Source organism: Lytechinus pictus, chromosome 8, assembly GCF_037042905.1.
Source record: "Lytechinus pictus isolate F3 Inbred chromosome 8, Lp3.0, whole genome shotgun sequence".
In the NCBI taxonomy this organism is placed as follows: domain Eukaryota; kingdom Metazoa; phylum Echinodermata; class Echinoidea; order Temnopleuroida; family Toxopneustidae; genus Lytechinus; species Lytechinus pictus.
The window spans coordinates 5,286,486-5,312,571 of NC_087252.1; the positions used below are offsets into that span (position 1 = coordinate 5,286,486).

Here is a 26,086-nt window from a genome sequence, read left to right on the forward strand (position 1 = left end):
CCTAGCTACGCCACTGTCTGTGAAGATCCGAAAACGCTGGAAATTAAAAGCCATGTTAACGTGAATTTTTGTTGCACGTGGTCGTAACATAAAGCTATTACGTAATAGCTTCATGGTCGTATCATGCATGCACTGTACTGCGTGCCCGTGTGTATAACGTATTTCGATATGGCTGTTGGTTGTGCGAAAGACGAAATCAGAGAGCAGGAAGTGGAAAAGGAGGGCGCCCTTGATGTCAAGCTAAAGAGACACAGAAAGGAGAGCAGGAGAAAAAAATCCGTATTTTAGCCTGGAATACACATCTTCGGTCAACAAGGTACTGATTTGATATTAATTACGATGTTTTCTCTGAAACGACTGAGATCTCCTTCTCCAGAGGATGAACCAAGAGGAGAAAACAGGATTTTTAAGACGACAGTTCGTGAGAGAGGCGCCACACCCAGCTCTGATCCCAACACGGACATGGCAGAGGTACGTGATTCGAATCCAAACTCTACTGACCAACTCTTACGAGAAATTTTGAACAAAGTATCCGGCCTGGAAAATTTATATAAGAAAGTTGATATTATTTCTCAGAAAGTTATCAGCATTGAAAGGAAAGTAGAAGCATTGGATACAAGGATCATAGATTTAGAGCAGGGTTTTGAGTTCATTGAAACAGAAGTTATGGATTTGAAACGGCAAGTTGAAGAAATGAAGGAAATGAAAGCGGATGTGAAATATGCAAATGAGTTAAAGCGGAATGTTGTTGATCTCGTGAATAGGAGCAAGAGGAATAACGTCGTACTCCATGGAATTCCGGAGGGAGTCGAAGGTGACGCGCATGACTGCTCGCATTTCGTCAAGGAATTCTTCGATACGCATATGAATGTTTCCAACGTAGAGGTCGAAAGAGCACATAGAACGCCGGGTGGAAGATCTAGACAAAGAGATGCAACCATGGCAACAGCACGCCCCCGTCCCATTCACGTGAAGCTACTGAGATTCAACGACCGAGAAAAGATTCTGAAAAGGAGTGCTGCGCTGAAGGACGTCCGCATACAAGATAAGAAAATAGGAATTAGCGATGATGTACATCCGGAGACACGCGAGGAGCACAAAAAGCTGATGATAAGAGTGAAGAAGCTAAGAGAAGAAGGAAAGTTTGCGTTCATACCTAACTCCATTCCCAGAGTAATTAAGTACAAGGAAGGTGCTAAAGATAGTCCAGGACCGTTGAAAACACTCCGCGTGACAGACTTACAATAGAATCATTCCAAAAGGTAAAATGTGTCAAAAAAATAATCGAGGAAACCAAATGGAGTGAGATAAATGTAAAGACAGATTATGATCATCATCGACACATCAACAGAATATTTTCATGACCAAGAAGACGGTTAATGTTTTTATGTTAATACTTATGATATTAGTATGGCTATTACATACCTTTTTAAAAAGAGAGAAAGTATAAATCCTCCTGCTCTCTTTTTTGGAGTAAAGATCAGTCCTCTATCTGAATGTTTTTAATTGTGAACACTGTGTGTAATTACACCAGGATCACTATGTGTTTTGTCTCATTTGTATTTGTTGGTTATTTGCCTCGAGCCTATAAGTCTAGGCTAAAACCACGACTGAACAGGCCACCTTATCTTATCTTGAATTATTATATATGTATTTTGTCATTGTTCAGGAGAAGTGGAAACCACTTTTGTATTTGTAGCTTGTTTATTATTTTAGTAATAACGTCGTGTTCTGTTTTTAAAGAAAGGATAAACTCCACAGGATTTGTTGGTTTTTATAATAAAAAGAAAAAACAGTTTTATGAAGAGTAGTATAAAGATTGTTTCAATGAACTGCCGAGGTTTAGGCAATTCAGTGAAGAGAAGAGATGTTTTTGAAATATTGAAATTAAAGAATTATCATATATGCTGTTTACAAGATACACATTTTAACACTGATAAAGAAGATGATATAAAAAGATTTTGGGGAAACAATTGTTTTTTTAGTAACAAAACATCAAACGCAAGAGGCGTAGTGATTTTATTTCGTGATGATGTACCAGTGAAAGTAATAAGAACTGAAAAATGTAATGATGGAAATTTTGTTGCTATAGATATGATGTTATATGATTACAGTATTACTTTGATTTCACTGTATGGTCCTAACACGGATAATGTCGGCTTTTATGCACACATTGAGAACTTAATATTGGATTTCAACAACCCGTTTACAATCATATGTGGTGACTGGAATTTGGTTCAGGATTTTGAAAAAGATACACACAATTATATCCGACTAAATAATCCCAAAGCGAAACAAAGGGTTGACGAGATGAAGATTAACTTAGAATTGATTGACCCATGGAGGGAATTGCATGGCAGTGATACAGTATTTACATGGCGTCAGCCTACACCTTACAAGGCTGCCAGATTAGATTTCTTTTTGATATCAAAAGAATTAATATCAGTAATTGACAGTACAGAGGTAGTACCTGGTTACAGATCAGATCACTCATGGGTAAACCTAACATTATGTTTGAATCGTGACAAAATCGGTCCCGGTTATTGGAAATTTAACAACTCCTTATTGAAAGACGGTGATTATACATGTAGAATAAGACAGCTAATTGCAGAAACTGTTGAAACTTATATTGTAAAACGTGACGGTGATATAAACTTCCCGCACGATAACTATGAGCATTGTAAATTTATGGTTAATGACCAATTATTTTTTGACACCTTATTAACTTTAATAAGGGGTGAGACGATTTCATATTCTGTGAATAAAAAGAAAAGAATGCGTGATTTAGAAAATGATTTAGAAAAAGAAATTGTAGCCCTAGAAATTGGTATGTTAAATGGACATGATACAAATAAATATATTGAGATGTTGGAAAACAAGAAAGTTCAGTTATATTTGATAAGAAAAGAAAAGATAGATGGTCTAAAGATGAGATCAAAAGTCAAATGGATGGAATTTGGTGAAAAACCTTCAAAATACTTCTTAAATTTAGAAAAAAGGAATGCAGTGAACAAACAAATAAATAGACTGATTGATAACGAAAATAAAACTATTTGTCTTCAGGAAAATCTTCAATCCGAGATTTTACGTTTTTATTCAGAATTGTATCGAAAGAACGAGGTCATTGATATTGATTTGAACACCTCTTTAAATTATGCTGATGTACCCAAGTTAACAGACTGTTTATCTCAATCTTTGGAAGGCGAGCTTACTATACAGGAGATATATCAATCATTGTCAAATATGAAGAATTGTAAATCTCCCGGACTAGATGGGTATACAGTCGAGTTTTTCAAACATTTCTGGAAAGATATTAACTTTTTTTTGCTTAGATGCTTAAATTTTGCCTTTAAATCAGGTAGCATGTCACAGATTCAGAAACTTGGTGTGATATCTCTTATTCCAAAAAATAAAAAAGAAAGACTTTATCTTCGAAATTGGAGACCTATATCTTTATTGAATGTTACATACAAAATAGCTTCGGCATGTATCGCAAATAGGCTCAAAAAGGTGCTTCCTTTTTTAATACATGAGAACCAAAAAGGTTTCATGGAGGGCCGGTTTATTGGTGAAAATATTCGACTGTTATATGATTTGCTTTTGTATACAGATGTGAACGATATCCCCGGTTTATTGCTTTTAATCGATTTCGAAAAGGCTTTCGATTCGATTTCTCACAGCTTCATTATAAAAGTTTTTAAATACTTTAATTTTGGCCCATCGATTATACAATGGTTTAATGTCTTCTATGAAAATATTCAATCTTGTATTGTGGTAAATGGACACCTCACTCCGAGATTTAGAATCGAAAGAGGTTGTCGCCAGGGGGACCCATTATCTCCATATATTTTCCTCTTGTGTGCAGAGATTCTTGGAATTTTATTTAGAAATACAAGGTGTATTAATGGAATAAGGATATCTGAACAAAATTTGAAATTGATTCAGTATGCGGATGATACTTTACTCACGTTAAACGGTACCGCTTCGGAATTGAATATCGCATTAAATATTTTAGATGAATATGCTGCAATATCTGGATTAAAAATAAATATTCATAAGACACGAGCGATTTGGATAGGGCTAAATAAAAACAAAAAAAGACAAGATACTTATTGATCGTAATTTAACATGGGTATTTGATGAATTCTTTAGATATCTAGGTGTTGATTTTTGTACGGATTTGCAGAAGATGGTACAATATAATTACAACGAAAAAATTATAGAAATAAAGAGTCAAATGACATCATGGTTAAAAAGATATCTAACTGTGTTAGGAAGAGTAACTGTGGTTAAATCCTTGTTGGTTTCTAAACTTAATTACCTCATTATGTCTCTTCCGAATCCTAGTGACGAAGTTTTAAAGGATTTAAATTCATTATTTTACAAATTCATATGGGAGGAAAAACCGGACAAAGTTTGTAGGATTCAAATGTCCCAAACATATTTAAACGGTGGGGTTAAAATGATAGACATATATTCACACTGTCAATCATTAAAGATTTCTTGGATTAGGAGAATTGTAAACGGATCAATTGATAGTTACATTCTAAGCTTTCTTACGTTATCCTTGCCAAGACTACAAGATGTTCTTTTCTATATGACATATATGGGTAGTCACTACTTTCGAGAATTATCAAAACAGACCTATAACTCTTTCTGGAGTGAAATGTTTTTTGCTTATAGTAATTTCTTAACTATCTATTATAATAATCATGTCAATATACCTTCACATCCTTTATGGAATAATAACATAAAAATAGGCAATTTGCCAATATATATGAAGAAATGGAGTGAAAGGGGTATACGTTTCATTAATGATATTTTGGATGAAGGAGGGCATTTTTTATCTTTCAAAGATTTTCAGGATCTTTATGATGTCCAGTCAAATTTTCTTTTTTATCATTCACTGTGTGCTGCTATCAAGGAAGCCTACAAAAGGTCCACTTTCAATAGAATCCCCCAACCATTAATTCCAGATGTGCTATCATTTATTACTAAACATAAAAAAGGATGCTCGCATATTTATTCCATTCTATTGAAACGACGAAAAACAGAAAACAAAAGCTTTCTTAAATGGAAGTGCATATTTGATCTGAACGATAAAAGGTGGGAATCCTATTGCTCATTGGGTTTTCAGTGTACCATTGATGTAACATTGCGTTGGTTTCAATATAAGGTTGTGCAACGTATATTATTTACAAATGATTTGCTTTTCAAATTGAAATTAGTTTCAGTAAACAAATGCACCTTCTGCCGAAAAGAAATCGAAACGGTTTTGCATCTATACTCGGAGTGCAGGCATGTTAATCACATTTGGAAAGAGTTAGAGGTTTGGATTAGGACCAAAACCAGTGAGACTCTACACTTTTCAGATGAAAATAAAATATTCGGATTTATTGGAAAAAACAATTGTGCACTTAATTGTATTTTTATTATAGTAAGAAAAACTGTATATGATTGTAAAATAAACAATACAATTCCTCTTTTCAGTATCATTAAATCCTCAATAATCAATTATTATCAAAATGAGAAATACATTGCCCAACTAAATTTCAAACAACGCAGATTTGACAAAAGATGGTTTCGGTTGAAAAATCTTTTTACTGTTTGACTTCAACATGTAAAATTATTTTGTTATACTTGTCAGTTCATTGTTTATATCAGTGATTGTATTATTCATTGTGCTCTGTACCTATTGATTTTTGATTGCCAATAAAATCCCTGTGGAGGGGAAAAAGATTAAAAAAAAAAAAAAAGGAAGTGGAAAGCGAACTACCCGATTTCGTTTTCGCTGTCTGCGTTTTTCCAAACAGAATCAGGGGGTAGAAAGCGTGTTCTGATTTTGTTTTTAATATATAACAAACACAGTAATAGAATGAGGTATCAGAGAGGACCAAAAGTATTTCTGATTTCATTCTTCTGTTTTTGATCTCCAAAAATGAAATCACAACGGGGTTTTTCTCGTTGTGATTTCGTTTTTGTGTTTTCAAAGACCAATCCATGAGGTTGACTTCCGTTTTTGCTCTACGAAAATCAGGAATGAAAAACGAATTATCCATTAGTACCCTGATTTTCAACCTCCCTAATCACTCTGTCAAAGATATCAAAGTCTGCATCTTCGGCGGAGGATTGTTTACTATTATCTCTCTGTGCAATGTGCAGCGTGCGCGGTCTAAGCTAGACACTCTTTTTATTACGAAATATCTTTATTGTTACGAAACCTAAATCATACTCTTTTATTATTACGTAACTTACGTCATTAATGGTCTATTACCCCAAAACGCGCACTATACATTCATAACAGCATTTGCGCACCTAGCAGTGGTTACCCTTGTCCCGCTGAGATCGCGCACGCTTTAATAAAAAACAACTGTCATTCAAACTTGTCACAATTCACGAATCTTCCCTGAAGAAGGTAGATGTCTACCGAAAATTTGGAGAGTGAATAAAAGAACTAAATTGTTGGCACTGCAAAAACTGCATTACTCGTGAATTTGTTTCGCATTTCTGATGTCTTATTATTATTATTGCCAATACGTGGAAAACCAAGATGCTTATACTTTATATATATTTATTAACGAATATAACACATGTAATGGTCTCTCTAAAATTACTTAGTACTACTCCACATTATTTAGCAAGAAGACAAATGCTTCACAGATCATGGGCCTACCCCTAACTAACATGGCTGACAAGTCAGCAAAAGAGCATGATTTTCAAAGATGCTCTTTCCCAGGAGTCTGATCTGGAGAGAAACTTATCATAATCCCCTTCAAATTGCCTCCCATGGATGGATGAGAAGTATAAGTTAGGGGGGCACTCCTGTATCTGTTCATAGCACATTAGTTATTATCAATGAATATTTATCCGAACTTGTTCCATTTGGATTCAAATCGGGGCCACCATCCTCTAAGGTAAGCATTTGCCACTTATCGTGTATCGTATGCATTTAAATAACCTTGTATCATTCCAAATAAAAGGAAAACTTAACAAGCAGTTGAGACTTAAGAGGGGGAAATCAGTCTGGAAGATGAATGAGAGAAAAAAAAATGAAGTGGAGTTAGGATGATGCAAAATGTCAAATTTGTCTAATCGGATACTTGCCTAAAAATGTAAATTTGTGTTGTAAAAGTCATTTTCTTAGGTTGCTCCAACATGATTGATCTCAAACCGGAAATTATGTTTAATCCATTATTTGCTGTGTATAACTCTGTCCTTGATTACAGTTTATGTTTTCAAAGAAAACTAAAAAAACAAAACAAAAACAACAAAACACTGTGCAGTTTTATTTCATGTAGGAAAATGGGTGATATGATACAAAGCTTATGTTACATTTTTTTAAATTAAAGTCTTGTTACATTGCCTGACATCATTTGACCTACCATTAACATTGCTGCACTTTAGGTGATCTTGTCATGTTATCTGGTAACTTTTTAAAATTGCATTTTACTTGCTGCTCTATTATTTTTATTTTGAATGTTTGATTCAACATGAGATTGCATGCGATATAATCAAATATCATATCCCGAATAGAGAGTATGATGTGCCAAGTAATAACATGTATTTTTCGTACTTGTAATTATCACTTCCTTGTTCATGTGAAAAACGAATACTAGACGGGTCAATATATGGTTTGACCCGGAACAAATTGCAACAAATGATTTTTCAACGGTATTTTGTACTATTTGACCTCAGGAATAACATACTAAAAATCTACCAAAATCCGCATCCGGGAAAGTGGTTATTTTCAAGATGGCGTCCAAGATGGCCGTCATTCACTAAAAATGGATATAACTCACTCATTATCCACCCTAGAATCCTATTTGGATTCATATTCCATGATCCAATGGGTAAAATAATTTATTTATACAAGTTAGAGTGAATACTAGCACTCCAGGGTACCAGGAAAATCCAAGATGGCGCCCAAAATGGTTGCCGTAGTCTAAAAAAATCCACAATTCATCTATTACTTACTTAAGTGTCTTTAATTTGGTTTCCATTCGATTGTTTTAATGATGAAGTAGTACGTCGGGACAAGTTACAAGGGCAGCCAGTGGTCTGGTGTGCCGGAAAATACAAGATGGCTTCCAAAAATTGAGTTTAAAATGGCTGTTAATCCTTAAAATGGACATAGCTCATATCACATCCACCTGAGAGATAAGATTTTGATGTCTAGACCATGGTTCCAATGGTCAAATAATACATTGTGACAAGTTACAAGGACAGTCAGTGGTCCGGTATGTTAAAAAATCCAAGATGGCTTCCAAACATGGAGTAAAAAGGGCTGTTGCTACTTAAAAAAAACCCAACATAGTTTGTTAAATATCCGGGAATATGATTTTTTGTGCCTATACCATGGTTAAATGGGTCAAATAATAAATTTGGATAGGTTACAAGGACGTTTGGTGGTCAAGTATGTCCAAAAGTCCACGGTGGCTTAAAAAATAGTATCAATTAGCCGCAATGGTATTTAAAAATGGACATACATGTAGTTATGTTTTATTCGTCAAGGGCATATGATTTTGTTGCCTATATCATGGTTTCAAAAGGCAGAAAATTAGTTACAAGGACAGTCAGTGGTCCAGTATGTCGAAAATCTAAGAAAGCTTCCAAAAATCGGAGTCTAAAATGACTGCTGTTACTTTAAAAATGGACATAGGTCCTTTAAAATCAACCTAGGAGATATGATTTCGGTGTCCACACTATGGTTTCATGGTTAAAATAATACGTTTGGACTGGTTACATTGATATGCAGTTGTCCAGTTTGCCTAAAACACAAGAGGGTTTTTAAAAAAGGAATCTAAAACGACTCATATCATTCAATAGTGGTCAGAGTTCTACAATATTCATCTGCAAGAAATAATGTTGGTGTCCAAATTGTGGTATGAAGGGTCAAATAATACATTCGGAAAAGTAACAAGGATGGTTAGTACCCCATTTTGTCAAAGAATCCATGATGGATTCTAAAATTTCATCAAAATGGGTGCTGTTACCAACTCATGTAACAATATGATAACTTGTCCCCATGCATTTAAGTGTAGGCACCAAGATTATTTCTAACAGGTAGATATTATTCTTATGTAACGGTAGTCACTTTAGAACCCATTCTTAAGCCAACTTGGATTTCAAGGCAAAATGGATTGCTGCATATCATGGTAACCAGTCCCAAAGTATTGTTTGGCCCTTGAAACCCTAGTGTAGACACCAAAATAATATCCCCAAGGTGTATTGATAATGTTCTACATCCACTTTTAAGTAACAGCAGTCTTTAAGACCCCCCTTTTTAAAGCCATCTTTGATTTTTAGACATACCTGACACCTGACTGTCCTTTGAACTTATCCCAATGTATTGCTTGACCCTGTAAACTCTAGTATAGACAGCAAAATCATACCTCCAAGGTGTATTTATAATAAACTATGCATACTTTTAAACAGCAACAGTAAATTTACACCCCATTTTTTGAAGTAATCTTGGATTTGTTAACATACAGACAACTGACTGGTCTTGTAACTTACCCTAGTGTATTACTTGACCCTTTTAAACCATGCTTTTAACACCAAACTCATATTCCCCAGACAGATGTTAAACAAACTATGTCCTTATGTAAGTAACATCAGACATTTTCTTACTCCATTTTTGGAAGCCATCTTGTAATTTTGGACATACTAAGCCACTGACTGCCATTGTCTTGTCCTAATTTATTATTTGACCCTTGAAACCATAGTTTAGACACCGAAATCATATCTCACAGGCTGATTTAAAACGAGCTATGCCACTTTTAAGTATCAACCGCCATTTTAGAATCAAGTTTTGGAAGCCAACTTAGGTTTTTTGACCGACCAGGCCACTGACTGTCCTTGTAACTTGCCCTAATGTATTAATTGATCCTTGAAACTAGTGGTTTAGACACCAAAGTCACCTTTCCAGACCGATATGAAATGAGCTTTGTCCGTTTTAAGTATCAGCAGCATATTTTTAAGACCAATTTTTGGACACCATCTTCGATTTTTGGACATACCAGACCATTGACTGTCCTTGTAACTTATCCTAATATATTTTTTGACCCTTGAAACCAGTGGTTTAGACATCAAAATCACATATCCCAGTCCAAAATGAAATGAGCTATGTCCGCTTTAAGTATAAGCAGCCATTTCAGAATCAATTTTTAGAATCCATCGAGGATTTTTGCACATACCAGCCCACTGACTTTCCTTGTAACTTGTCCCAATGTATTATTTGACCCATTGAACCATGGTATAGAAAAAAAAATCATATTTCTGGATATAAATCAAACTATGTCGGGTTTTTTAAGTAGCAACAGCAGTTTTCGACTCCATTTTTTGGAAGCCATCTTGGATTTTTGAACATACTGGACCACTGACTGTCCTTGTAACTTGTCCCAATGTCTTATTTGACCATTGAAATCGTGGTCTAGACACCAAAATCATTATGTCCCAGGCGGATATGAAATGAACTATGTCCATTTTAATTATCAACAGCCATTTTAAACTCCGTTTTTTGGAAGCAATCTTGGATTTTTGGACACACCAGACCACTGGCTGTCCTTGTAACTTGTTTCAATGTATTATTTCACTCTTAAAACCATTGAATGAAAAACAAATTTAGATGAATTGTGGATTTTCAGCCTACGGCAGCCATTTTGGGCGCCATCTTGGATTTGCCTGGTACACTGGAGGGCTTATAATTCTTTCTAGCCTAAATCAACTTTTGTACCCCAGACCATGGAATATAGAACGAAATAGGATTCTAGGGTGGATAATGTGTCAGTTGTATCAATTTTCAGTGAATGGCGGCTATCTTGGACGCCATCTTGAAAATAACCACTTTCCCGGATGCGGATTTTGGTAGATTTTTAGTATGTTATTCCTGAGGTCAAATAGTACAAAATACCGTTGAAAAATCATTTGTTGCAATTTGTTCCGGGTAAGGCTATTTTTGGTCGTATATTGACCCGTCTATACAGTCAAACCAGTATGCAATGGCGATACACTATGTAGACAGTCTGAATGGGGAAAACCAGACTACACACTTCACATGAATACCCCGCAACTACCAACTTATAACCTTTTGTGGTAATAAAATATTTACCTCCAAAACCGTGATGACTACACTAGACAATTCTATTCAGGGTAAGCTACACCCATTCGAATATGAAATGAATAAACGTTAGGATCGATTGCCTTTTCCCGCCCACGTTTTGTTATCCCCATCTAATATGTAAAAGAATAATGAAAATAAATGTGTAGAAAAAGAACAGAGTAACAAGTTCACTACCTCTAAACAAATCATGCTTGTCTCATTATGTTTATTTCATCTGACTATCAACAAAAATATTTCCATGGGACAGTATTCATTTGTATTCAATTGAAACAATACTACCTAGTTAATAATTTTGATTATCATTATGCCATTCCCAAATACTGAATAAGAATTATTTCTTACCATCAGCCCCATATTTTCTTTTTGAAAAATAGTGCAAGGATACATTTTGATACAAACATGAGAACAGAAAGGGTACTGCAATGTAATGCTTTTCAAAAACGAAAGTACAGTAAAAAAAAATACTTTATTTAAGTCAAACTACGAGTCTTTGGGATATTTTCCCCACACTAAGCATCCATACATTCTGAAAGAACAGGCTCATATTTGACACCTTAGAATACAGGTCTTGAGTGGAGACTAGATGACAAAGCCTCTGTTTTCTAGCCACAGTACAAACAGAATACGTCACCAGACCAGACTCTGCATTAAATCACTATGCAAATTGCGAAATACATGTATAAAGAATCTTTGCTCTAGTGCAATATCAGAGAAACCAATTTCAGCAGACTGTGTTTCTGAAGGAGAACCCAAGCTGGAGCATGGAGCCAAGTTAAATGCACGTAGTTTGATCGTGCGTTATTCTCCGTATACGAATCGTGATAGGGTTGAAATTGCCTTGTGCATGTTGTAATGCTCTGGATGAGAATGTGTTCGATTTCTCTTTGTAACAGACTGCCAAATTAAAATGATTTTTTTGTCTTAGTTTATCGAGAGCAAAAAACCCGCTTAACGAGGAAAAAGACTACAGCTTTCATGTTTTAAGAAACGATCGGAGACGGTTCATAGCAAATGGTTAATGGAATATCATCGACAGCTTTAATCATTTATATCTACCGCATGCAATTGTTATATAACACTCAATTTCATATCTGATAACCTATTCAGCAACCACCATGTTCTCATCAGACACGAAATATTTCATCTTCATCATTTTCATGGTCTTGTGTAGCGGTTCAGAATGTGAGTAAATGTTTTTTTTTAAAGATTGTCTAAGATCTACTTTGTCAGCGTTTCATATATGCGTAGTGTAGGAACTATTCCTTATGAAGGTGTTATATAGACATTACTGTCTACTCTGTAAAAGCGATACCATAGGCTACTGCACAGCATGATAGAATTCAACGTTTCCGTAAGTTTTCAAAACTTGTTTCATTCAAACATAGGAGGCAGATCATTATTCAAAAGCACATGTAAAATGTACATGTATACACTGTTAAAACCCCTGATTTTACAGAAAAAAACCCAAGATTTTACAGAAAGCAATAACAAAATCATTCAGTAAATAATTCGTAAAACGGGAATTTTTCTTCTATTTAACAGAACAGGTCTGTTGTGTTATGTACTCCTAATTAATCTACAGTAATTAGTAATTAAGGCACATAAATAAGCACACGTCTGATACTCTTGGTATATGATTCCAAAGCAAGTTTATTCCGCATTGCGCCTGCGCAGCTACAATTGTGAGTCATGGTATGACATCATGTATGACATCATTATCAATATATAACATCTCTCCCCCTTTAGATTAAATATACCTTTTAAATATCCCAATTCAATTTGCAACTTAATAACTGTGCCAGTAAATATTCAACTGGTCATGAAACTATATATTGAAATTTAACAATTTCTTTGATAGCAGATGAAATTTAACAATTTCTTTGATAGCAGTTCCCGGATTAAAATTTAACTTCGATAAACTTTTGATACTTATCAAACATTAACTGGTATACGTCAGTCAGGAACTGAAGTTAGAATTAAAACTAATAAATTCAATGATACTTTCTGTTTCAGTGAACTAAACCATTAAATCAGGAATTTTGACAAGGTCCAAAAATATTTGAGTTAATAATCCAAGACAAGATCTTATTAAAATTATAGTTGCGTCCAAATTTATGAAAATCCAAAATAGTTTGGTTTTCTCCGCTCTCGTCTAGGATAATGCTTTATACCGTCATCGTGTTCGACTTCAGGATTGTCTTCACGATCGGCGCGAATGTCTACATGATCTTCATTGACATCGCGATCATCATTCTCGTTATCACGGATGATAACGTCATCTTCGTGTGTCGGGACGGTGTCGTCGTTCGAGGTTGATGAAGTCGAGATTCGACTTCGCAGTTGGTCAACATGACGTTTCCATTTCAGCGTGGTGTTATTGGCATTGACATTTACGACATAGGATACCGGACCGTTACGTTCGACTACTTTTCCGGGTAGCCATTGGTTACCTCGCCCGTAATTTCTCACAAGGACTTCTTCTCCTATCTTAAATTCGCGAAGTATGCGAGAAGTGTGAGCGGTCTGTGAGAATTGCTTCTTCTCAACGGTTGCGTTCACATCAGGCAGAACAGAAGATATGCGAGTACGCAACTTTCGGTTCATGAGCAATTCTGCCGGTGACTGATTTGTGGTAGCTTGTGGAGTTGTACGGTAACTCAACAAGAACCTTGATAATCTCGTCTGAAGGGGTCCACTCATTTTTCTGAGGGCTCCTTTCACAGTTTGCACTGCTCTTTCCGCGAGACCATTAGTGGCTGGGTGATATGGTGCACCTCGAATGTGATTGATTGCGTTCATTTTCATGAACATAGCGAATTCCTCACTCGTGAAACAGGGCCCATTATCCGAAACCAGCGTTTGAGGAAGACCTTGTGCCGAAAAGACTTCCCTCAATTTGTCGATTGTCGCTTCACTAGTCGATTTATTCGTAATATGAACATCTATCCACTTTGAATACGCATCTACTATTACTAGTAACATTTTCCCTTCTACTGGACCTGCGTAATCGACATGAATTCGCGACCACGGTTTACTTGGATATTCCCACTGATGGGGTGGAGCTTTCGACGGTTGTCGCTGGTGTGATTGACATTTTTCGCAAGATTTAACTTTACGCTCCAAATCTTTGTCAATCTGTGGCCACCATACGCAACTTCTCGCCATTGCCTTCATACGCACTATCCCCGGATGTGCATCATGCAATTCTTCCATCATTGCTTCTCGACATTTCGGTGGAAGCACCGCGCGAGCTCCCCACAATATTACTCCCTCATGGACACTCAATTCATCTTTTCTATTCAAATACGGACCGAATGCCTTATCTTGTAATTCATCTGCTGTAGGCCATCCGTGTAAGATGAAGTTACGGACCCGCGACAAGATCGGATCTTTGTCGGTAAGAGAACGGACGCGCGAGGGCGTTATCGGTGTCCTATCTAACGTATCCATGAGAAGTATGATATCTCCCGGGATCGGAGGATCCGGAATGGTTGATTCTAGCGGCAATCTACTGAGTGCATCAGCATTTGAATTTTTCTCTCCCGCTTTATACTTTATTTCATATTCGTATGCCGCAAGTGTAATCGCCCACCGTTGGACGCGCGGAGAAGCCATCTGTGGAATGGCTTTCCTCTCTCCAAAGAGACCAAGTAGCGGCTTATGGTCCGTGATTATTTCGAATTTACGGCCATACAGATATTGGTGAAACCGTTTTACCCCAAATACAATCGCTAGACCTTCCTTGTCTAATTGCGAATATCTGCGTTCCGCAACATTCAGTGTTCGCGACGCGAAACCGATGGGTTTTTCGGTCCCATCCGAAAATCTATGTGCGAGTACGGCTCCGACACCGTACGGACTAGCGTCGCAAGCTAGTATCAGTTTCTCTTCCGGATTGTAGTGGGCTAGCACTCGAGTTGAATTAAGCAACTTTTTGGCTCTTACGAAAGCCTGTTTTTGCTCATTACCCCACTGCCATCTTGCGTCTTTCCTCAACAACCGATGAAGAGGTTCTAGATTTGATGCAAGGTCGGGTAGAAATTTACCATAATAATTTAGCAAGCCCAGGAACGAGCGGAGTTCCTTTACGCTTTTTGGTTCCGGCGCATTTGTAATTGCTTGCACCTTGTCCCCCGTGGGACGAAGACCTTTGGCAGTGATTGTGTGTCCGAGGTAATCAACCTCGTCCTTGAGAAACACACATTTTTCTTTCTTTAGTCTTAGTCCAGCTTTCAGAAGAACATCCAGGACTGCTCTTAGGTTCTTCATGTGGGCATCTGTTGACTCTCCTGTGATGAGAAGATCATCTAGGTAGACAGCCACACCTGGTATACCGGCCAGCAATGACTCCATCGTCCGCTGAAACACAGAGGGCGCAGTTGAAACTCCAAAAGGCAGTCTCTTGTATCGAAATAACCCTCTATGCGTGTTGATGGTGACGAACTCCCTGGATTTCTCAGACAGGACTAGCTGTTGATAGGCATGAGACAGATCCAGTTTTGTGAATTTCTTTCCATTTGCAAGCCTGGCAAATAGCTCTTCTACTCTCGGGATCGGATAAGTATCCGATCGAGCTGCTGTATTAATCGTGGTTTTATAATCCCCACAAATTCGAATGGATCCATCTCCTTTGACAACTGGGACCACTGGAGCTGCCCAGTTTGAATATTGAACTGGTTCAATTATGTCATCTGCTAGAAGGCGATCCAGCTCTTGATCCAGACGACTTCGAAGCGAAAATGGAACTGGACGGGCCTTCAAAAACTTAGGTGATGCATCGGGGTCAATATCCAGATCTACTTCTACACCTTTCAACTTTCCAAGTTCTCGTGTGAACAGTCCCGCGTAGTCTAAAAACACTCTGTCTACTGCGTCATTGACCCTGACCAAGTTTATCTCCCTCCAGTCCAACTTTATTTCGTGCAGCCAATCTCGTCCCATGAGATTCGGCCCTCTGCCTCTCGCAACTATCAAAGGCAAGCGTTCCTCCTTGTTGCCCTTGGATACGGCGACTTCACATTCTCCGATAATGTCGATTAAATGTTCGGTGTATGTACGAAGCCGCGTTTTTGGTTCGCTCAGCTTAGGCCTCTCTTTGTCACTCCACTGAGAGAGCCACGTTTTCTCAATGATGAGCGTTACTGCCGAGCCCGTGTCCACTTGGAAGTTTATAGGTTTCCCTTTCACTGTTAGCTGAGTCATAATCGGAGGAGGTTTGGAAGCTTTCGTCGAGTGTGTATACAACCCGTAGCTTTCGCTTTCATCATCCTCTCTTGTTTCGATCTGCAGAGTTCGAGATTTATTGGAGGCGGTCCGTTTCCCTTGCTGCTGGAAAACTTTTCTCTGGTCCTTCCTCTCTCCTTTGGCTCTGCATACCACGGCAAAATGTCCCTTTTTCCCGCAGTGGAAACACTCTCCGTCTTTTGCTGGACAAGCCTCTCCTTGATGCTGTCCCTTTCCGCAGCGACCGCATGAGGAATGTTTCTTGGAATTAGGACGTTGTGACGACTTACGATGACGAACACCATGAGCGATTTTGTTCACCATCTCGCCTTTGTTCTGATCTCTGAGATCGACTGTATTTTTATCAGCTAATTCCATTGCTAATGCAATATCTTTAGCTTTTTCGAAAGTTAGAGTTGGTTCAGCCAATAATCTCCTTTGTATTCTATCATCCGCCACTCCACACACAATCCTATCTCTCAACATCTCCTCTAAAATAGTACCAAACTTACATTCATTAGCCAATCGTCGCAGTTCAGCAATGTAAGTTGACAACGATTCATCTGGTCTCCTCGACCTGCTGTTAAACTTGAATCGTTGGACGATCACCGATGGCTTTGGATCTCGATGATCAGTCATTAATTTCACAAGTTCCTTGAACTCAACTTCACCTGGTTTCCTTGGTGCCGCCAAACTTGACATTAACTTGTAGGTTGAGGCTCCACAAACACTAAGTAAAATGGATCTTTTCCTCCCCTCATCAATGATGCTATTGGCGTCGAAGTAGTGTCCCATACGCTCAATGTACTCGGACCAACTCCCTTCGTCTTCCCGAAATTCACCAATTGTTCCAAAAGTAGCCATCCTCAGGTACTCGAACTTTCCCAAAGTGAAGAACAAACACAAAAGTTAATCCTCGTCGCCAGATTTGTTGTTATGTACTCCTAATTAATCTACAGTAATTAGTAATTAAGGCACATAAATAAGCACACGTCTGATACTCTTGGTATATGATTCCAAAGCAAGTTTATTCCGCATTGCGCCTGCGCAGCTACAATTGTGAGTCATGGTATGACATCATGTATGACATCATTATCAATATATAACATGTTGAAAAAGGGGAAAAGGGTGATTTATTTAAAGAAATCTGTAAGGTTCCATACACCAAATACCAATTTCCTGTAATTTTACATGATATAATGTATAAGTTTACGCAATCTGGTAAGATTACAGGTGTTCTCGAGACTCTGCTGCAGGAACTTTTTTTTATTTTAAGAATACATTTTCTAACAGTGTATATACAAGGCAAATAATTGCTAAGATTGTGATAAATTGTGTTCTCTTTTCTACAAGCATAATATCTGGCACAATGAGTAATATCCTGGAGATTTTTCCACATTTTAACATTGGTACAGATCCATTTAAAGTTGAATTAAGAAGACGATTCCAAATATTGTGATATTTACATTAATAGCAACCTTACTACCCCTAAACACTAAAAGGTGATTCGACCCCCCACCCCATTTTCTTTTTTCAAAATAGTGAATTTGAACGATTTATCCCTACCCATTTTCCCTGAGTTCGCTCCTGCAATGCCTACCGAGACGGGTGTTCTCTGAGTGTGACGTCACCGGGGGTATTCGGTCCCGGTGTAGTAAACAAGGCAGTGCCGCTTTGTGTACTATGCACGTACGCCTTCATATTTACTTTTGTGTCAAAACTTCATTTTATCGCAATTGATTTTATGTGAACGATATTGAAAGGAAGTAATAATTATACAAAGTCATATAGCCAATAACATGTCCCTACATTGTTAAAACTGTTCTTCTTCGTAGGGATTTTAGACGATTTTAATGCATTGTTTTCTTTCGGGACTGTGTCCGTGGCGAAACAAGTCATAATTAAATAAACTGCAGTTGAAGTTGTATCTGCGAGCCGGAGAACTTGTAAAGAGGAAATGCTTAAAACTATATTTATGGCCGTACTATTATTCCAAATATGTAAATTCCCTCAGAATGATACCATAGACCCTAAAGGAATAATTTCAAGGCGAATAGTATGAAATTTGATCGAGATCTTCTCACCAGTCGATAACGTAGCAGACGTGTTATTATGACATATTTATCCGCGTGTGACGCGGCTATTGCAAAAAACACAGTTGGTTGCGGGATTGCTTTGTGTCGACCGACCGCCCGCTCCGGCGCAGTTAGCTGTCGAGCTACCGTACCGCATACCTTTCTTGCTCTTTTCAACTCACTTGCGAATTGCGTTTGTATGCGTGAGGGTGACCCCTACACTCTAAAAACAAATCAGTCAAAATGGCTAGTTAATAGGGTCAGCTGGGTGCAACTGTTATTCTAGTCATATTTGACTATTTTCTAGTCATATTGTACTAGAACAGAGTTATTTCTGACTAGAATATATGTAAGAAATGTGAATATCAGTGATTGCCATATCAGTTGCTCCCAGCTGACTACTGGTCTAGTCAATTTGACTGATTTGTTTTAAGAATGTAGCGTAATTAAATATAGAAAACAACTTGGAAGGCCAAGAAGTATAGTACGTTTGATTCAAGATTGTTCTGTGGAATGAGCTATGAGTGGGAATGATCCAGAGGATATAAAAATGGATTCAAAGACAAAATGAAAGAAGAAAGAGACGCCAGGGGATCGCTGCATGGTCATGAACTGCGGGTCGACATACCAGACCACTACAGTACACTCAATGCCTGGGTGTTGTGTGTATTGTATAGGCGTGCAGCGCGCGCAGAGCTGAGCTAGCCGCCGGAATTACTTTCCAGCAACTCACTTGATGAAACATCGTGATAAAATAAATGAGAAATAGTGAAAATATCATTCAATAACTCACTGTTTGCAATCTTACATCGTGATTTAATAGTTCATGATAGTTATTCATACTGTTTTTTTATACAGGGAAAGTAAAGATTTGTACATATGAGTCCTCTTTGTTTGATTTGAGTTGCTTTGAAAAAAAAAAGGAAAATCATCTTTCTCTCCCTGCATAGCATTTCTGTATTACATTCGGGCACCTCTTATACTAAATTCCCCCGGTGACGTCACACTCCGAGTGATTTTTCTGTACACTCGTCTCTCGGGCTCTGACAAGTGGCTAATTTCATAGACTTCCAAAGCAAAATATCGAGAAGGCAGAGGATTTTTGTGACATTCTGTCTGTTTGAACAACTGATATATACTATATATTGTGTGTGGAACCCGTATTTATGGAAACTCACCCCTTTCTTAATTCAACTTTAATGAAATTATGGAAATACAACCATTGTTTCGAGGGAACATAACTCTTATATTTCTTACACATTTTTTTTTATTAAGGTATCAAATAAAAGAGCAGATATTGAACTTTTTAGGCATGTGATTTTCTTTTTGAAATTCAGATACCCCCCGCAAAATAAGTTTTTGGTATCCTTTCTTCAAATTGTTTTTGCTCACTTATGCATGAATGTGGAATAATCTAAGTAATATCAGATGAAAGAGGAGATTCTAAGCTTTACATTGGTAGGTCATTTGTCTATTGTATTTGTGATTAAGTTATGATAAATCATCGCTTAATCTCGGCTTCGTTTTTTCTGGGATACACTGTATATATATATATATATATATATATATATATATACATACACATTTGTATACTTTCTCCCATACGTGTACTGTATCAAAGCAATTTAGCTTTGATCCAGCTGAGGCATGGAGGCTTGTCATTATTCAAAACCCACCTACACCCGACAAAGGAAATTATAATTGGTATAGTGTCGAAAATATGTCAATCTGACGGTCAATCGGATCGGGGTCGCCCTAGCCACTAACCCGTCTCTGTGGTCTAGTGGTTAAGGCACCGGCGTTCAAAGCTGGGAGCCCGGGTTCGATTCCCGGCAGATACATTTTTTCGGCCTTACCAATTTTTCAAAAGGGCAGATAGCTCCAGGGAAGCTACGCCTACCATTGTTCTCTTTATCCATTTCTTTCACAAAATATTAAATGAAAGAGTTGCCAAAGCTGTTGTACATGTATAATTTCACACACATATATATGTATATATATATATATAAATATATACATGTATATACCCCATAATTTGAACACAGATTTATCATGTTTATACATTGGCCTAAGCCAAGGTAATCCTGATTATACAATACGGGCCAAATGTGTACATATAATGCAATATTTAAGCATTTCGTATTCCCAAATAATGTGTATGCTACAATATAATATTGTCGGGCACGCAAAAATCATATTCCCGAAAGGAAGCATAATTAGACTGTATTTTTTTATGCATGAACAGCTGCGCCACAAACTTGGCAAGGACATCAACCATTAAGAGCCTAAATATAGATTGCTGATCGGTTGGGGAAAACCACGTAACATTTGACCCCAGCTGACAACGCGCTGTGATGCACACGTTTGTTATTATATACGTAATTTCCCGCCAATACAGTATGGGTATAGAAAATATAATAACATAATCAGACAAAACTTGTGAAATCGTACAAAATCAAGCAGGCTTATGGAAAAGAGATCTATTATGTTTTAAAGCAAATCTTGTAAGGATCTCCTGATAATTGTGAATTAATAATCACTTTTATTTCCAATCTAGACCAAAAAAGAAAAAAAATATGTGTCAACATGAATAGTCAAAGGATGTATATGTGCACCATTTGAAACATGTTTTTTACCTTTGATATACAAAATGATTGAGGTAACATAAATTATTGTGAAGCCATGCACTGGTTACGAGTACCAGGATACTGGCTCATAAACTGTTCTTAAAAGTGATTATTGTGACAAAAATCTAACACGAATCCAGAGACCAGCCTGTTATAAATTAGAGTTACACGAAAATTTTCAAATTGCGAACAATTTGATTCCTTTTGTGAGCTTGAAACAAACAACAACGCCTACTAACTTAACTGTCCTCTTAAACGAGTTGCTTAAAATAATCATATCTAAATAAATACAATAATATTCACTGAGAAAAATGGTGAAAACATCATAAAAATCGTATAACAAATGTGTAAGTTTTTGAATGTTTGATTTTAGCAATGTTTGTGAAAACGTCTTCAAACATATTCATTAGATGGACGGGTGATATTACATCCCCACTTTCCTTTTCTTAGTACGTTATCATGGTCATGACATGAAATCATAATAATTCTAATATGTCTATGATATGTTTCCCTTTTATATAAAAAAGTTGCAGTAATGAATATCTAAATCTGCATCATTTTTTGTTTGTTCTTGGAGGCAAACTGAACAAAACAAATAATTCATGTAATAAAACACAAACGAACAAGTGATGATATGAAATCATCAGTTAGTTCGGTTCCATGACAATTGCTCCGCCGATATTTGCTCCGTCGACATCTGCTCCGCCGATATTTGCTCTGCCGACAATTGCTCCGCCGACATCTGCTCCAACTATACGACAATTGCTCCGCCGATAATTGCTCCGCCGGAAATTGCTCCAGTTATACGACAATTGCTCCGCAGTCAATTGCTCCGCCGTCACATGCTCCGATAATACAATTGCATGAACATCTTACAAATTGTTTTGTTGTTGTTTTGTTCTTATTATTCGTCAATGTTTTAATTATTTATTTCATTCTCCCCCTATCATCACAGCTTTCTGCTTAACAAAACAAATTGTTTTCCCTGCCGCTGCCACTTGACATTGTAACGCAAAAGGGGAATGACACACTCCCCATTGAAATCGTGAATCTGGATATTTGTTCATTATTATTATCCGGTCTTGAGCGGGGAGAAAGAGAGTGTGTGTGGGGAGCACTAGCGTACCTACGGGGGGGGGGGGGGCAGGGGGGGCACTCTCCCCCCCCTGACGAGATTTTGAAGACCTTTTTTTTTTTTTTTTTTTTTTTTTTTTTTTTTTTTTGCTTGTTTGTCAAATTTTTTCTGGTACGAAAATCTTTATTTTGTATTGATGACCCCTTTTTTTTTTTTTTTTTTTTTTTTTTTTTTTTTTTTTGCTTGTCAAATTTTTGGGCGGCCAATTTTGCCCCCCCTGTGAAAAATCCTAGGTACGCCACTGGTGGGGAGGGGGAGGGGGAAGGGGTGCAGTGGCGTAACAGGCGGGAGATGGGGCAGGGGGCAAGCTGCCCCCCCTGGCGGATTTCACCGGGAAAATCAAAGAAAGACGGGAAAAAGAAAAAAAAGGAGGGAGAAAGAAAGGGAAAGGGGAAGAAAAGGGGAAAAGGAAAGGAGGAAAGGGAAACGCGGAAAGAAAACGATTTTTTAATGGAAAAGGAAGGAAAGCGGGAAAATGTAAGATAGAAGAGCATTTGAGAAAGAAAAAAAATCATTCCGAAATTTCCAAAATAGGACTATGTAATGGGAATAAATTAAAAGATGAAAAATTGACAAACAATAGCGGAAAACGAAGGTAGAATGGAATTAGTCAAAAGCTAAATTGGAAAACAAAGAAAAGGGACAAGAACAAAAATTAATAAAACAACCGGGCCGCCGATGATTAAAATTAAAGAGCGGGAAGAAAGATGGACAGCATACAACATTGTGCTATAAGCTTGCTAAATTTTATGCAAATAAGCTACCGGGGCTTTGCCCCAGACACCACGCAGTAGGGGCTCTTCATTTATAACCTTCAAATGGCTCTATAACGCCCCCGTTCAATCACTGGCATACAGGCATGGGAGGGGGGGGGGTCTTGGTTCCACACCCAAGAGGAAATAAAAGAAATTATAGGAGACAACGTATAATGAAATGAATGTAAACAATGAAATGAGTTATTTGCTGAATAGAATGGGAAAATCTATCACATAATTATAATTAAATTTCAATAGGCAATTTTTTTTCCAGCTCGCTTTGCACGCTGGCGACTTTTTAAAAAATTTTCACACATTGCTATAGTTTGCACCCTCAAAATATTTGGTTCATTTCGCTACTAGGTTGAATAAATGTGTTGTGCAAAAGCTATATTCTGTATATGCCCACGATTTGATTAAAATAGCGGTAATCTGCGAGCTTTAAATGGCTTGATATCAATAAATTCCAGGGGCTCCGACCCGGACCCCAACCGCACAGCACTGCGTATGGAAGGGTTGGGCCATGGCCCCAACAAGTTTTACAAACAAGAACCAAACAAGATGAATGCCTCTGGCCGTCTCACCTGCATCACGCGATTCAATATAGCAGCAGTGCTGATTTTGAAAACTACTATAACTCGCACAAGATGTTCAGTGATACTTGGTTACTCTTATTTCTACGTTTTATGAACTAGACCCATACACTTATAGAGATATGATGGTAATTCAACAAATACCCCCAACGTGGCCAAAGTTCATTGACCTTACATGACCTTTGACCTTGATCATGTGACCTGAAACTCGTACAGGATGTTCAGTGATACTTGATTACTCTTATGTCCAAGTTTCAAGAGAAAGATCCATCAACTTTCCAAGTTATGATGGTAATTCAACAGATACCCCCATTAAGCCAAAGTTCATTGACCTTTGACCTTGGTCATGTGACCTAAAATGCGCAAAGGATGTTCAGTGATACTTGATTACTCTTATGTCCAAGTTTTATGAACTAGACCAACACACTTTCAAAGTTATGGCGGTAATTCAACAAATACCCCAATTTGACCAAAGTTCATTGACCCTAAATGACCTTTGACCTTGATCATGTGACCTGAAACTTGCACAGGATGTTCAGTAATACTTGATTACTATTATGTCCAAGTTTCATGAATCAGATCCATAAACTTTTAAAGTTATGATGGTAAATCTACAGATACCCCCAATTCGGCCAAAGTTCATTGACCCTAAATGACCATTGACCTTGGTCATGTGACGTGAAACTCATGCAGGATGTTTAGTGATACTTGATTAACCTTATGTATAAGTTTCATGAACTAGGTCCATATATTTTCTAAGTTATGATGACATTTCAAAAACTTAACCTTAGGTTAAGATTTTGATGTTGATTCCCCCAACATGGTCTAAGTTCATTGACCCTAAATGACCATTGACCTTGGTCATGTGACGTGAAACTCATGCAGGATGTTCAGTAATACTTGATTAACCTTATGGCCAAGTTTCATGAACTAGGTCCATATACATATTAAGTTATGCTGTCATTTCAAAAACTTAACCTCAGGTTAAGATTTGGTGTTGACGCCGCCGCCGCCGTCGCCGCCGCCGCCGCCGTCGGAAAAGCGGCGCCTATAGTCTCACTCTGCTATGCAGGTGAGACAAAAAACGGAGGAAAGAAAAGCAACGGAATAGTGTAGGATATGATTTTATTTACTGAATATAATGTCAAATAATAGCTCAAAGTTAGATTCTCATGAAAAGGTGATTTTTTTTCTGTCGCTCGCTTTGCTCGCTTGAGACTTATATAAAGCAGCTTTTTAGCACATGTGCTATTCTGCGCCCCTCTTTTTGTTTTTGTTTTTTATTACTCTTTATGCTACTGCCGCAAAGAATCCTGTTCACAGTGGCGTACAGACCAAAAAAAGGAATCTTAAGAGAGAAGAGTGAAACATTTTATTCTCTGGATATCATGTCAAAATCTAACACAAAATTGGATTTTGGTATAAAAAAAAAAAAATCAAAATTTTTGCTCGCTCGCTCGCAACGTTTTTTTAAAGATAAATTCTGCCCGATACGCAATATCTGGACCTCTCAAAATAGTCGCCTCATTACACCATTACATCTGTTCATACCATGATATGACCGGGAAATGTTTGGCTCTTGCCCCCTCTGGCCACCGACCCCTGTTACGCCGCTGGGGGGGGGGGGGGGTGCTGGACACAATGGCCCGAATTCACAAAGGTGGTTTTGAAAACCCACGTTTGCGTCCATGGTTTATGCAGATTTCGTGTATAAATTACGCTTAATTTAGCGCGTTATTTATTTGTTTATTTCACATCTTTATACAGGGTATGTAACCAATTCAGTTATACACGATAAAAAAACATTAACAAAGATAAAAGCTGGTTTGCAATTGGGCCCTGTTAATCAAAATACATACAAATTATAAAGTACATATTATGCAAATATACAAGAGATAAACCTTTACAAATCCCAAGCACCCAAACCCCCCCCCACACACACACACACCCCATTACACTCTGCAGACTTGTAACATATAATAAATTCAACATTATGATTACATATTAAGCGAAAACAAATTTTACAAATAAGATACAATTAAGATACGAATGGTGTGGGAATATTTTAAAGAATTCAGAAGACGTTTGAATATTGCTAATGATTGAGCAGATCGAGTGTCTTGAGATAAACAGTTCCATTCACTTATGCCTACCGGTATAAATGTGTTTTTGTAATACTGCGTTTTAAATTTCGGGGCTCGTAGCATTAATTTATTAGTTCTTCGTGTTATACGCACTGATACATCATCATTAAAACACGGGCGCGTGTATAAAACATGTCCAATGCTGATGCGCGCATTTCTCACAGTGCGCCAATCTGACGCCTGTTACCATGGTTAGATACGCTATTTTATTCATGAGTCCACTGTTTGAAGAGTGGACTCATGAATAAAAACAGTGGACTCATGAATAAAATAGCGTATCTAACCATGGTAACTGGCGCTAAATTAAGCGTAATTTATACAGGAAATATGCATAAACCATGGACTCAACCGTGGGTTTTCAAAACCACCTTTGTAAATTCGGGCCAATATATCTTCCATAGGCGGATCCAGG

At 37.4% G+C, this 26,086-nt stretch overlaps 2 protein-coding genes across 2 annotated transcripts in view; both read left to right on the plus strand.

Annotated features, from left to right (window-relative positions):
* The first annotated feature begins 339 nt into the window (after nucleotides 1-339).
* LOC135154983 (uncharacterized) lies at nucleotides 340-1,248 on the plus strand. The gene has a single exon (XM_064103245.1). It carries the CDS (start codon nucleotides 340-342, stop codon nucleotides 1,246-1,248), a length of 909 nt encoding a protein of 302 aa, XP_063959315.1.
* A 10,591-nt stretch (nucleotides 1,249-11,839) lies between these two features.
* The window catches only part of LOC129267452 (uncharacterized), a 53,980-nt gene continuing 39,733 nt past the window's right edge, over nucleotides 11,840-26,086 (plus strand). The window contains exon 1 of the mRNA XM_064103053.1: nucleotides 11,840-12,304. Within this exon, the coding sequence (XP_063959123.1) occupies nucleotides 12,238-12,304 (67 nt within the window). The 5' untranslated portion in view covers nucleotides 11,840-12,237. The remainder of the gene's footprint in view (nucleotides 12,305-26,086) is intronic.

What these genes read in the sequence shown, in the direction of transcription:
- LOC135154983 (XM_064103245.1), top strand. Translation starts at nt 340, where the DNA reads ATGTTTTCTCTGAAACGACTGAGATCTCCTTCTCCAGAGGATGAACCA.